This window comes from Furipterus horrens, unplaced genomic scaffold (genome assembly GCF_987537825.1).
Source record: "Furipterus horrens unplaced genomic scaffold, mFurHor1.1.pri manual_scaffold_7, whole genome shotgun sequence".
In the NCBI taxonomy this organism is placed as follows: Eukaryota; Metazoa; Chordata; class Mammalia; order Chiroptera; family Furipteridae; genus Furipterus; species Furipterus horrens.
The window spans coordinates 130744913-130758063 of NW_028327177.1; the positions used below are offsets into that span (position 1 = coordinate 130744913).

The 13151-nt window shown below is 38.5% G+C and overlaps 1 protein-coding gene across 5 annotated transcripts in view; it reads right to left on the reverse strand.

The window, feature by feature from the left end:
- UBP1 (upstream binding protein 1) overlaps positions 1-13151 on the reverse strand; it is a 49521-nt gene that overhangs the window by 23550 nt on the left and 12820 nt on the right. For 4 of the 5 annotated variants that reach the window (XR_016512429.1, XR_016512430.1, XM_090284439.1 and 1 more), the window contains exons 3-4: positions 4775-4851; positions 200-305 (exon numbers count right to left, since the gene is read on the reverse strand). Coding sequence is in view for 3 of the 5 variants with exons in the window: in XM_090284439.1 (XP_090140565.1) it covers positions 200-305; positions 4775-4851 (183 nt within the window). In the remaining 2 variants the exon portion in view is untranslated. Of the gene's footprint in view, positions 1-199; positions 306-4774; positions 4852-7326; positions 7435-13151 lie in introns of those variants that run through there. The other variant, XM_090284441.1, reaches the window with a different exon arrangement.

Here is a 13151-nt window from a genome sequence, read left to right on the forward strand (position 1 = left end):
TATGCAAATTTTTGGCTGCGCAGGTTCAGTACCCCTAACCCCAGTGTTGCTCAAGGGTCACCAATTTAAACTATAAAACTCAAGGCACACAGGATCCGCTCACTCCAGAACTCTCCACACAATTACACATGGTGCCAACATGCACACAGCTAAAATGCCTTCACATCTCTCTCCATGGTCTTCTGATGGTCAACTGTACCTAAATCAAGAAGTCTGTCTCCTGGGCGATTCCACTTCCATCCTTCAAGTTGCTGATGCTCTGTATACTGTAGCCGTCTATCATGGAATACAACTCTTATAATGCTCTATGGAATAAGTAGGAAAAATGAGTACTTTTAAACCGTTCCAGCTAAAATGCAAAAGCGTTTTCACTTCTTATGCATTCCTATAAGAGCATACAAAAACAAATTCTGCTTGAAACATTTCGTAAGTTAACTGCTTTGTTCTTTTATACCTGGATTATTGGCATAGTTATTTACTGCAAAGAATTATAATTCAAAGGTAAAAAGCCTGAATAAAATGGATGATTAGGTGTAATTTTTATTAAAAAATCTGATGTTGCAATTCAGAATTGAGATACATGCCCACAAAATTCAAGAGCAAGAATTACATTTCTATGAAGAAGAGTGGATGAACACAGGAATTACTAAAATGAAAAGGTGATATAAACAGAGAGAAACCCAGGCACAATGGTAAAACTGTTAAAAGTAACAGTTAATTAACGAGAGTCTTTAAAAAGATAGTCAACTGGGGGGAAGAAGGAAGATCTGCCCCTACCCCGAGAACCTGTATGCAATATTCACTCTCCACTATTTTACCTGAAAGTGACTTTATCTGAGGTAAGCAAGAAAAAAACACACACTCACACATACAAGGTAACTTTATTCAAACACTCAAGTTTCTAAGGAAAGGCTTTAATTAAACTCTATAAACTCTGGGCCAAGTCTCTGTTCTCTACCTATTATCCCTCCTTCACTTCCCACAGGTTTGGGGAGCCAGCTACTATTTCATTCCAGGGACAGGATTAAACAGGTCATCAAAATACATTCAGATACCAGATTTGTACTCAGTCCTGTTTCTGACACATTTATAAATAACTTTCTCAGACTATGCTGTAATAAGATAATCATATTTCCCGTAGACTCTCTGCTGGTTTGATAGGAAATAATTTGTTAGCAATACAAATAAATATTATTTTAGTGCACCTGCCTTCCTCACTCCCCAAATAATGTCCAAAAGGTAGCTGACAAACATTTTGAAGGGGACACTTAAAAGTAGTGATATTTTAATTTAATATTAAAGAAGCAAGTCAGTGGCTGGGACCGATGTGGGAGAAGTCCGTAAAGGCTCAGGCGTCACTCCTAGGCAGCCTACCAGCACCTGCCTCACACCAGTGCCTGATGGCGGCAAAGCCCTTAGTGACAGTGCATAGCTGGTCTCTCAGAAGAAAGTGCAGCACATCATATGTAATGATTTTGATTATTCCATATTTAGTAAGAACCAGGTTAAACCTAATTATGCAGATGAAGAGTATGAGAATATACATATTAGACTTAACAGCTTTACTAAATCCATAGAAGGTCAGACTAAGATATACTTAAAGAATAGGAAAGGAGGACCATAGTTTAAAAATTGCAAGATGTAAAAGAAAACTACTTACTTCTTAAATAAAAATGGAAGGGAAAAGGTATTACCTGGAAGTTCTGAGTAAAAGGAGGCTGAACACACCTAAAGGGGCCCTAGTAATAAGACTAAAACAGAACCAGCAGAAATCATATCACTATGTGAAGCACATTCCAGTAGCTTCAAAGCACTCAGTCATTGATCCCCAAGACTCCCCCCACAATAGTCAAAGATCACAGAAGCTGGAAATTAAATTCTAGATGGTTGCAGAAAACTTCAGGGACCCTATCTACCTGAAGGATTTGATTTTTAGAGGTTCAGCCTATAGTTTTTGCAGTAGCATTCTGTAGCTCTGAACCCCTGGCAAGCTCTCAAGATATAACTAGATATATTCTGGCACATCCACCAAAAATCAGCCATGTGACTTATCAAGTGGAAAATGAAACTGATTTAAGACCTTTTAAAATTAACTCTTTCCAATCTTTAAGTGAACTGTTTAGGGACATTAATGCTTTCAAAATAAGTGCCCTTATAGCTGAATGGTTTCTCTACTTCTTTTTTAAAAAAAAATTTTTTTTTGATTTATTGATTGATTTTGAGAGAGAGAGAGAGAGAGAGAGAGAGGAGGGAGGAAGGGAAGGAGGGAAGGAGAGAGGAAGAGAGGGAGAGAGGGAGAGACAGACAGACACTGATTTGTTGTTCCACTTACTGATGCATTCATTGGTTGAGTCTTATATGTACCCAGGCTGGGGAATGAACCTACAACTTTGGTGCATAGGGATGATACTGTAAACAACTGAGCAACTTGGCCAGGGCCTTAATTTCTAAAAGTAGTGATATTTTAATTTGAGATTATTAAAGAAGCAAGTCAGTAGTTAGGACCAATGTAGAAGAAGTCTGTAAAGTCTCAGGCATCACTCCGATCCATGGCCCCATCTTCCCCACCTGCGGCCACGTCTGCACGGCCTGCCCAGGCAGCCCACCAGCACCTGCTTCACACCTTGCATTAATTTTGTGTATTAAATATTTTTTACAAGTTTTAATTTAGAACGAAATCCAATGAAGTTGAGCTTAAAACCATTACACAACTACTAAAGTCTGCCATTCCAAGTTTATTTGACAAGCTAGCTTACCAAATGTATTTTAAACATTAAGTTTCACCTATCAGACTGATAATTTCTAAATCTTACCACCTACTCAGCGAACTCCCTGAGAAAGCCAGTTTGTCTTCACTGATAAATAACAAACTGTTTCAGAATTGACTTCCTTCAATGCTTTGATGGAAACTTAATTTTGGCATTTGATCTCAGGGCCAAAGTTCATTATATTTCCCCCAGAACGCAGAATAGTCATGAATGATAAACTCAGTTGAAGTGTGAGTTAAGATTATGATTTAGTAAATTCCATAGGCTAGCAAAAAAGAAAAGAAAAACAACCACACACAGGAATAGATGAAACAAGACTGGCAAATTGTTAACTGTTGAAACTGGTGGAAGAACTTACATGAGAATTCATGATACAGGTGGGCTTATCATATCCACCACATGATAAATACATGTGGATTCATTATACCATTCTCTCTCCTGCTGGGTATGTTTGAAGAGTCCAACAAGCCCTATTCCATTTTATTAAAATTAATTTTTATAATTAAAAAAAATTTCAACACTTTTACATTAAAAAAACAAACAAACAGCATCTCAGAGCAGTCAAATGTAACTTTGACAGTCAGAGATAGTTCACCCACATCTTCCCTTAAACAAAAGTACGACTAGGTTGAATTTGTCCAAAGGTGAGCCATGTGCCCAATGGCCTCTCTGACGAAAAGTCAGCCAAGCCCAGGGCATGCCGGAAAAATCCTCACATCTCTAAGTTCCCTGGATGCGGGACAATGAGACCAGTTAGCCTGGCTCACTGAGCAAGCAGCAGTTCTTTGCCACCACAGTCCTGCCAATCCAAATGGGGCTTGCTCACCGAGAAAGAACAATGCTGATGGTGTTCTAAGATGGTGAGTCTAATCAATGTTTGGTCAGAGGGCCAATAGGGGCGGACTTAAAAAAGAAGACCATCTGTCTCACCCTCTATGGAAATGACCAAACCCACTGACGGAACACAGACATGATAGACTTAAAGTGTAGATGACAAATGTGAGAATGGGCGAATAACCTCTCCTTCCGATCCAGGTATTCTGGGAGTCCCTGAGTCAGACGGAGAAAGCTAGGCACTCACTCTGAGCGGGCAAGACAATAATCCAGTGGGGACCAGAACCTTTATCTTTTCCCTCGACCTCCCACAGGATGGGGGGCTTCCTGCCCCAGTACTGGGAGGAGTAAATGTGCCAAACACTCTGAGGCATCCAGGCACTGAGCAGCTGGCTTACCCAAATACCCCAAATCTGCTGGCATGTACAGTATTAGTATTCACTGGCCCTACCAAGGCTGCCTTTCACATGCTTGCCCTCCAAAAAGGCAGATCCACAGAGGGGAGTCTTTCCAATGGCATGTTTCCCCATACTGAGGGCCCAGCAGCATCTGAGATACCTCTTTGTGGGGAGCTAGAGGATCAACAGAACTCATGCCTGCTGCCTTTTTGCTGACACTTAACCACCCTCAAGTTTTGCCTTTTCCTAATTAAGCCTCTTCCATAACCTTTGCCCTGTAATGCTATGGAAATGTATAATAAACAATGGACATGACAGGAAGAGGCTAGAAGGACCTACTTTGTATGACAATGGGATGGGTGGGGACAGTTCTGAATTTATATCTTAAAAGCAATAAGTTAGCTGGCCAATGATTATACGTCTTATACCCGGAATGACTGACTTCTTTATTCAGATACATCAGTAGGGTGAACAGAGATTTCACATTTCACTGAGAGAAATTTTAAGAGGATAAATAAAGGATTTTTAAAGTTGCAGTTCATCACTTACATTTTTCTCACATTAGGCTTTACTTTTAAAGAGAAAGCAGGTCTTTGCCCATATAGCTGCACGAAATCTTTCTATGGTACCTTTCCAACGGGCTTTCACATTAACTCAGAAAGTCAGGAGCTTTAAAATAGTGAAACTAAATAAACTCTGCAGCAAAACTGCTTCTTAAAAACCACTGCAGTATCTGTTAGGAATACTAAGACAATACAAATGGATTGACCTTACCTTCACCAATTTTCCAGTGATCTCAGGCATATCTCCCACTTTCCTATTATCCAGCATCCGAATTTCATAAGACTGGCCTATTTAAAGAAATTGTGCATCAAAAATCCATATAAAGAACATCACTCCATTTAATATAAACTTTTAACTATTTCTCAAAACATTCAATTACCCAATGTTAATTTGCTAGAAAAGCAAATTCAGGTTTACCTTTCTCTTTCTTGCAAATCATGCCATCCTTTGCTTCTTACACTATTACAGAAGACTGAAGAGTTTGTCAGTTTACTTTCATTTTCTTGTTACTCTCACATTAAATTTACACTATATATACATCTATAATCTGAGATCAACTTTCTATAACAGTTTTATTGAGATATTAATTTACTTGCCATAAAATTCACCCTTTTAAAGTATACAATTGGTTTTTAGTGTACTCTTGCACTCAAGAGCAGTGCAGCCATCATGGCTAACTATTTTAGAACATTTCATCACCCCAAAAAGAACTCAAACCCATTAGCAGTCACTACTCATCAATTCCATCCCCTGAGCCCCTTGCAACCACTACTCAATCTACTCCCTCTAGGGATTTGCCTGCTTTGGGCACTTGATATAAATGGAATCACACAATGCGTGGCCTTTGGTGACTGGCTTCTTCTACTAAATATAATGTTCCCCAGGTTTATGCATGTGTTAATACTTCATCCCTTTTTATTGCCAAATATCATTTATTGCATAAATATATCACATTTTGTTCATCCATTCATCAGTTAGTGAACGTGTGGGTTGTTTCCACTTTTGGCTGTTATTAATAATGACACTATGAACATATGTGTTTACAGGTTTTTGTGTGAACCAAGGTCAAATTTTAATGCTAGAGCCTTCACGCTTGTGTCCAATGAACCCAACTCCTATTTTCTCACTGCTCAATTTGTGTCCATAAGAAAACACATACAGATATTTACACTGCAATCTACGTAATTAGGAAAATAAGCTGCTACCAAAAATTAATGATGCACTTTTAAGTCCACAAAAATGATTTCTAGATCATCTCTTATTGAAGAATAAAAATGACAGTTTAATTGCTATATAGAAAATCAGTAGGAATTAAAGAGTGCTTTTAGTACCATATGAAGTTGAGGTTCTTTACGATATAATTACAATAGTGTCCATACTCCAATGGGGCTTACAAAAATATATATACAAAGTGTACTAGATCATAGGGTCAAAATACAAGAAAGGGTTGTCAAAACATAACAAAATCACTTCAAGGCCGGTGACAGAAAACAATTTTATATATATATATATAGTATGTATACATAGTATGTGTACATATATATGTATACATAGTATGTGTATATATATATACACACACATACTACGGTCCTAAGGAATAGTCCTTAAATTTATTCAACTGATTGTGAGATTAATAATAAAAAAACACTTTTATGGCAAGAGACATTTTTTAAAAGTTAAGTTTGCAGCGTACTCAACAATGGACACGAACTCAGAAAGAACAGTAAGAAATAGCTTTTAAAATAAAGCATATGAAGATATCTTTGAAAAAATACACCATTATACATTTAAAATTACCCTCAACTGCACAAGAACTCAGGAAATAAAAATTAAAATGTTTGCACTAATTATCAGATCAAAAATATGTTCAATTAAAAATCAAGTGGGGAAGAATGGAAGCAAATAAGTTAATAAAATATGGGGGTATATTAACTAATAATGTGTTTCTGAAACGCAATCTGGCTGCACCTGTTAAGTTAAATACTGCATCCTTCAACTCAGGAATTCTCATTAGTCAAGACAAAAAGAAAAAAATGCAAAAAAGGACTATTTGCAACTCATATTACATGCAAAGGGCTAATCTCCCCAATACATAGAAAACCACAAAATTGCTAACAAATGTCCAACATCCCTAGAAGAAATAAATGAGCAAATGTCATGAACTTGGTTAACAAAAGAAAAAAAAAATCTCAACAGTTCTTTAACATATCAAAAGACATACAACCTCCATCAGAGAAATACTAATTAAAACCACAGGGAAATCGTTTTTTAACCTGTCAGGTTAGCATACACCTCTAGTTTGGGTTGTGGAGGTTAAAGCGAAACAGTCACAGTTACATGATGACAACAGGAGAGAGGAAATGGAAGAAGCAGGAACTCTCTGGAGACATTTTGAATGCAGAGCCTAACAAAGCATTTTCTGGTGTTTCAGATATAAAGTGTGAGAGAAAATTTGAAGATTTTCAGCCAAGGAATTTCTTGACCTGGGCAACAGTACAAGGAGTCAATTTGGAAGAGGAGATCAAGAGTGCAATTGAGCCCTGGCTGGATAGCTCAGTTGGTTAGAGCATCGTCCCAATATGCCAAGGTTGTGGGTTCGATCTCCAGTCAGGGAACACACGGGAAGCAACCAATGAGTGCATAAATATGTGGAACAACAAATCAATGTTTCTGTCTGTCTCTCCCCACTCCCCTTCCTCTCTAAAATCAATAATAAATATATATTTAAAAAGAGTACAATTGAATACATTAAGTCTGAATACCTTTGGGACATCCAAGTCAGTAATCAAGTTGATTCACAAATATGAAGCTAAGAGGAAGAGATCCGGGTTGGAGATATTAATAGGGGGCTTCTCAGGGCACAACTGTTAGGTAAAGCTATTTAAAGACAGGATCACCTAAGGAGTGAGTGGAGAAAAAAAAGAAGAGGGGCTAAGTAAACTTCTCTGGGACAAAGAGTAACAAAACAAGCGGCCGGTGAGATGGGAGCTGGGCAGCGTGCAGTGTCTGGAAGCCCTTTCATTTGGCTGCCAAGGAGGGAGAAGAAACTTGTCTCACTGGGATCATCTTGTGATTTTCAAAAACTCAAAGTCCTCAGGACTGAAAAAATCAAATTAAGGGAAAAGTCAACGGTCCTAATTTCTTCTGTGTTATTTTTCCCTAGTCAACCTAACAAAATATAAAGTTCAATCTGTTTCCACAAATAGATCTCAAGATTTGTTTCTCCTGTATTAAAGCACTATAGATTTTTATTCTAAAATCAAGTATTTTTGTCTTTTTTTCTTAAAGTCCCTGTAACACCTATGCTTCAAATGATTTCCCTATTGGAAACTATGTCCTCAACTCATTTAGAAATTCCTCTCCACCAACGATTTTCTTCAATGGTAATACTACTTACTGAGTGAACTGCTAGACCTTTACTGGTTTCACTTCCTCTTTTATTTAATCCCCTTTCATAATTCTTTTAACACAGCTTCCTGAAATGTCAGTCTAGGTCCTAACTGAAATGTAAAGGTTCTCCTATTAATGAACTATAAAGTTAACATAACCAGCAACATTCTGTTCAAGTGTACAATAGATTTTTAGTATATAGTATACTAGTTGCTAGTCCTATGTTTAGCTTTACCTCCTGAATTTACCTTACATGCTTTGATTTTTCACTCCATTTTTTGGCTTAGAAATGCAAAAACACTGACAGAATTGAAAAATACACCCGTTGTGAGTTCATGTCTCCAACCACCTTTGACTATCCCCTAAATCCAGCTTCCTCAGTGGAAAACCCAAGATGTGACAGCACTGCCTTGATTAAGTTCAAAGCATTTATCTTTAAGGTCCCAATATATAACTCCAAAACAAGAAACAAAGCTGACCTCAAGGAAATCTACTGCGATGTAAAATAAAATTAACAAAAAAATGACAGCTATGTGCCTCATAATGATGTTTCAGTCAACGACAAACTGCATATATGAGGATGGTTCTGAAAAGTTATACTGGAGCGGAAAAATTTTTATCACTGAGGGACACAGTTCGTACACGTCCTAGCACAGCGCACGACAGTAATGCACCAGGCTTCCACATTCACTTACCACCCACTCACGGGCTCACTCAGCGCACCTCTTCCAGTCCTGCAAGCTACATTCATGGCAAGTGCCCTATACAGATGCGTCATTTATCTTTTGTACTGTATTTTTACTGTACCTGTTCTATGTTTGCATACACATATTCTTACCAATGTACTACAACTGCCCACACTACGCAGCACAGTAACACGCTGCACAGGTTTGGAGCCTAGGAGCAGGCGGCTGTACCTTCCAGGCCAGGTGCGTAGTAGGCTCTATCGTTTAGGTCTGTGCGCGTGCGCTCTATGGTGCTCCCATGATGATGAAATCACCTATGATGCATTTCTCAGAACATATCTGTTGTTAAGAGATAAATGACTGTATTTTCTTTTTTGAAGCTTCTATCATTTGACAATACTTTTTAATCCAATAGACATGTATTTCCTGGGGCCTAAAACCTGTTTGCAAAGCAATTAATTATTAGAGGATTCTCCAAGTAGAATCTGGCCTCCAAATGAACAGGTATTTCTGCTCCAATAGCAGCAATGAACGGGTATGAAATAAATCCAGGGGTTAAGATCAAGTCTCATCCATATCATGAGGTGTGAAAGCTTCAAAGACTCAGCCTGAGCTACAAAACAAGGGCAGCCTATTCTAGCTAAAACTCTGCTAACAGGGAGGGCCAGCTCTGTTTCTGTCACCCTCTTGTGATTCCATGGCGGGACTTTATAGTTTTTACTTCACAAAATCACACTTAATTCTTCTTGTTACCTAAGAGCAGAGAACAGCTACTTAGGCACAACCAGGAAGACACAAAGTTTTAAAACTCTGTACTTCTATTGCTCAGACAGTACAAAGCCAGACACTCTAAGGCATCAATACAACTTGGAAATCTTGTTCCAATTGCTACCTGACTGATGAAGTTAAGACTACAGAGAATTTATTTATTTTTCTTTATGGTGTTACACAATGGCAAATATTCTTCAGTAACAGCTGCCCAAATGACAGAGGTGAGCAATGAGCTTTAAGGAGAGGCTACTAGGAGTGACCAAGCTATGACCAAGTAATGGCGCACAGCCCCCGCTCCTCAGAGGAAATATGTCTAAGGTGGTGGAGGACCCTGAACGGCGTAGCTCAGTGGAATGCGTACTGTCCTGCAAAGTGAAAGGTCGCAGGTTGATTCCTGGTCAGGGCACACGCCTGGGTTGTGGCGCCAGGTCCGCCGTTAGGGGTGTGCAAGAGGCAATTGACCAATGTTTCTCTCACATATCGGTGTTTCTCTCCCTTTCTTTCTTCCTCCCTTCCCCTCTCTCTAAAAATAAAAATATAAAATCTTAAAAAGGTGGTGGTGAGGGGAAGTTCACATATTTGCCTGAATATCCAAAATAATAAAAAACTCAGCATGGTCCCCAGAGTAGAAGCATCAGCATCACCTGGAAACTTGTCAGAAATGCAAATTCTCCGGCCCCACTACAGATCTACTAACCCAGAAACTCTAGGGGGCCCGGCAATCAGATTTTGACTGGCCCTCTAGGTGACCCCAATGCATGCTGAAGTTGGAGAAGCTACAAATATCCAGTCAGTCAATATTATCCAACAGAGCATTCAGGATCTTCTCCTGGGAATAACACAATATTCAAAATGCTCTGAGTAAAATAGTAAGAATTAACCATCTTTTCTCAGAAACTGAATAAATACTGTAAGATGTGTTATTATGATAAACGCTTCCAAAGAGAAAAATGGCTTGATTTGGGATGGCTCATGATACATCTGCATAACCTTCATTTAATACAATGTTATGAGACACTGTATAGTATTATTGGTAATAAATTTTGAAAGTCCTTATGTAGTTCAAAGTATTTAATTGTGTATGTTAAAATGAAGAACTACTAAGTCAGTCTAAAGCTGTTTAAAGTAAACTGCATTATGGTTCCTTTACAAGCAGTCAAAATTCATTAAAGTCATTCATTTGTTTGACCGGACTGTAAATCATGCAACGGTCTAGGACAGCTCTCCCTCCATTACATATGTATGCTCCACAAATACATGCATGCTCATATATTTATTACATTCATTATAGGCACTGTACATCACATACGTTACCTTACTTGTGTATAGTCCACATATCTGAATATACATATGTCACACATTTTATACACACAAGCAAGGGCTCTGGAGTCACTAGATGCCCACTTCAAGACTGAGCTTTGACAGGGCCTTCAGAGGTAAGCTAGGAGGCAGTACTGTAGGACGCAGAGTGCCTTTGTCGAAAATCTTACTAGAGCAAACGATGGTCACCCTATGGAGACAGCTCTGATGCACGCAACAGTGGTTTATCCTGCACCGCTTTGGAGGTCATCCACCTGGTTAGTACACATTTGCTTGGTTGATGTGTTAGTTTCCTACCGGTGCTATTACAAATTCCCACAACCTTAGTGGCTTGAAACTACACAAATTTATTATCATACAGTTTTGGAACTGAGAAGTCCAAATGGGTTTTACTGGGTTTTTAAAAAAAATCAGGCTGTTGGCAGAGCTCTGTTCCTTCTGGAGACTCTAGCGGAAAATCTATTTCCTTGCATTTTTCTACTTCTTGATGCTGCCTACAACCCTTGGCTCATGGTCCCTTCTTCCATCTTTTAAGCCAGCTGCATACAGCATCTTCAACTCTCTGACTCCTGATTCTCCTGCCTGACTCTTGCACTTTTTAGGACCCTTGTTATTTCACTATACTCACCTTGATAATCCAGAATAATCTCTCCATCTCAATATCCTTAATTTATTACATCTGCAAAGTCCCTTCTGCTTTAAAAAGTAAGATATTCCCAAATTCTGGGGATTAGGATGTGGACATCTCTGGGAAGCCATTCTTCTGCCTACCACTTGCGAAGCAGTGTAAACATGCCATTTCCACAGTTCAAAACTCTATTACAGGCTTATCTAGAAGATTAAAATCATATTTCCCAACAAATCTGGCACACTTCCTGAGTCATTACACAGGTATCTAGCCCCAGGGTAGCGCTCCAACCATTTGTAAAAATTGCTCATCCTGCTACAACAGGAAACTAATATATCAACCAATGTCTAAATATTTGGTCTTCCAGTACAATAAGGAATCATTAAAGCTACTTAGCTATTAATAATAGTAACAGCAGCAAAGGCTCATGTAGTGCTGGACAGCTTATAAGTGCATTACAAATATTACTCAATTTAATTTTCATCTACCTTATGGGTGGGTGGGGCGGGGGGTATTAAGAAACTTGCCTAGCCTAGCAAGTGATGGAATGGGATCTAAGCATAGGCAGCCTGGCTCTAGAGACTGCTGATGATCACTACTAACTGTAACTAGTTGAAAAATGCTAAATTTAAAATGTTACAATTAATTTGGGAAACTCTGGAAATATTCTAGTAACGAGACTTATTGGTTAAGAAAATGAAATTTTGAATCAGAGAAATCTGGGTTTAAATTTTTATTAAAAATATGGTCAATAATCTAAATAGAAAACTGCAGGAAAAATTAGTACCTCTAAAGCTGTAATACCATCATAAAATAGAGATGATCATGCTTTTGTGAATGTTCCCTGTTATTTTCAAGCTTGTTCATGTGTCATTTAACAATAAGTTCTGAAAAATGCACCATCAGGTGATTTTTTGGGGTGAGCACCAGCATACTACACAGACCTAGACAGATAGCTAACATTTAGAACTGAAGGGCAGATAAAGAGCCTCCCAGACAAGAAAAAAACTAAAGGAGTTCACCATCACCAAACCATTATTACATGAAATGTTAAAGGGACTTATTTAAGAAAAAGTAGATCAAAACTATGAACATAAAATGGCAAAAATAGATATCTGTCAACAATTGAATCTAATAAGCAAACAAGAACAACAGAGACAGATTTATGGACAGAGCGTTTTGATGGTTGCCAGATAGGGGGTGTGGGGGAATGGATGAAGAGATGAGGAGATTCAGAAGCACAACTAGGTAGTTATAGAATAGCCATGCAGATGTAAAGTACAGCACAGGAAATGGAGTGGCCAAAGAACTTATATGCATGACCCATGGACATGAACAATGGTGTGGGGATGGCCTGAGGAAGTGTGGGATGCTGGGTGGAGGGGAGAAAAGGGGGAATAGTCAGGACAATAGTAATAGCATAATCAATAAAATGTTAATTAGAAAAAAATTAAAAAAAAAAAATTACAATACCCTAGCTGGTGAGGTTCAGTGGGTTGGGTGAGGTTCAGTGGGTTGAGTGCCAGCCTACAAACCGAAAGGTTGCTGGTTTGATTCCTAGTGAGGATACATGCCTGGGTTGCAAGACAGGTCCCCAGTTGGGGGCTGTGTAAGAGGCGACTAATTGACGTATCTCTCCCTCTCTTTCTCCCTCCCTCCCCCTCTCTCAAATAAATAAATAAAATCTTAAAAAAAAAAATCACAATATACTATTAGGTGAATAGATGATAATTCCAACTTTTTTGAAACCAAACAGATATACACACAAGGAAATACACCTAAATGTTAATTA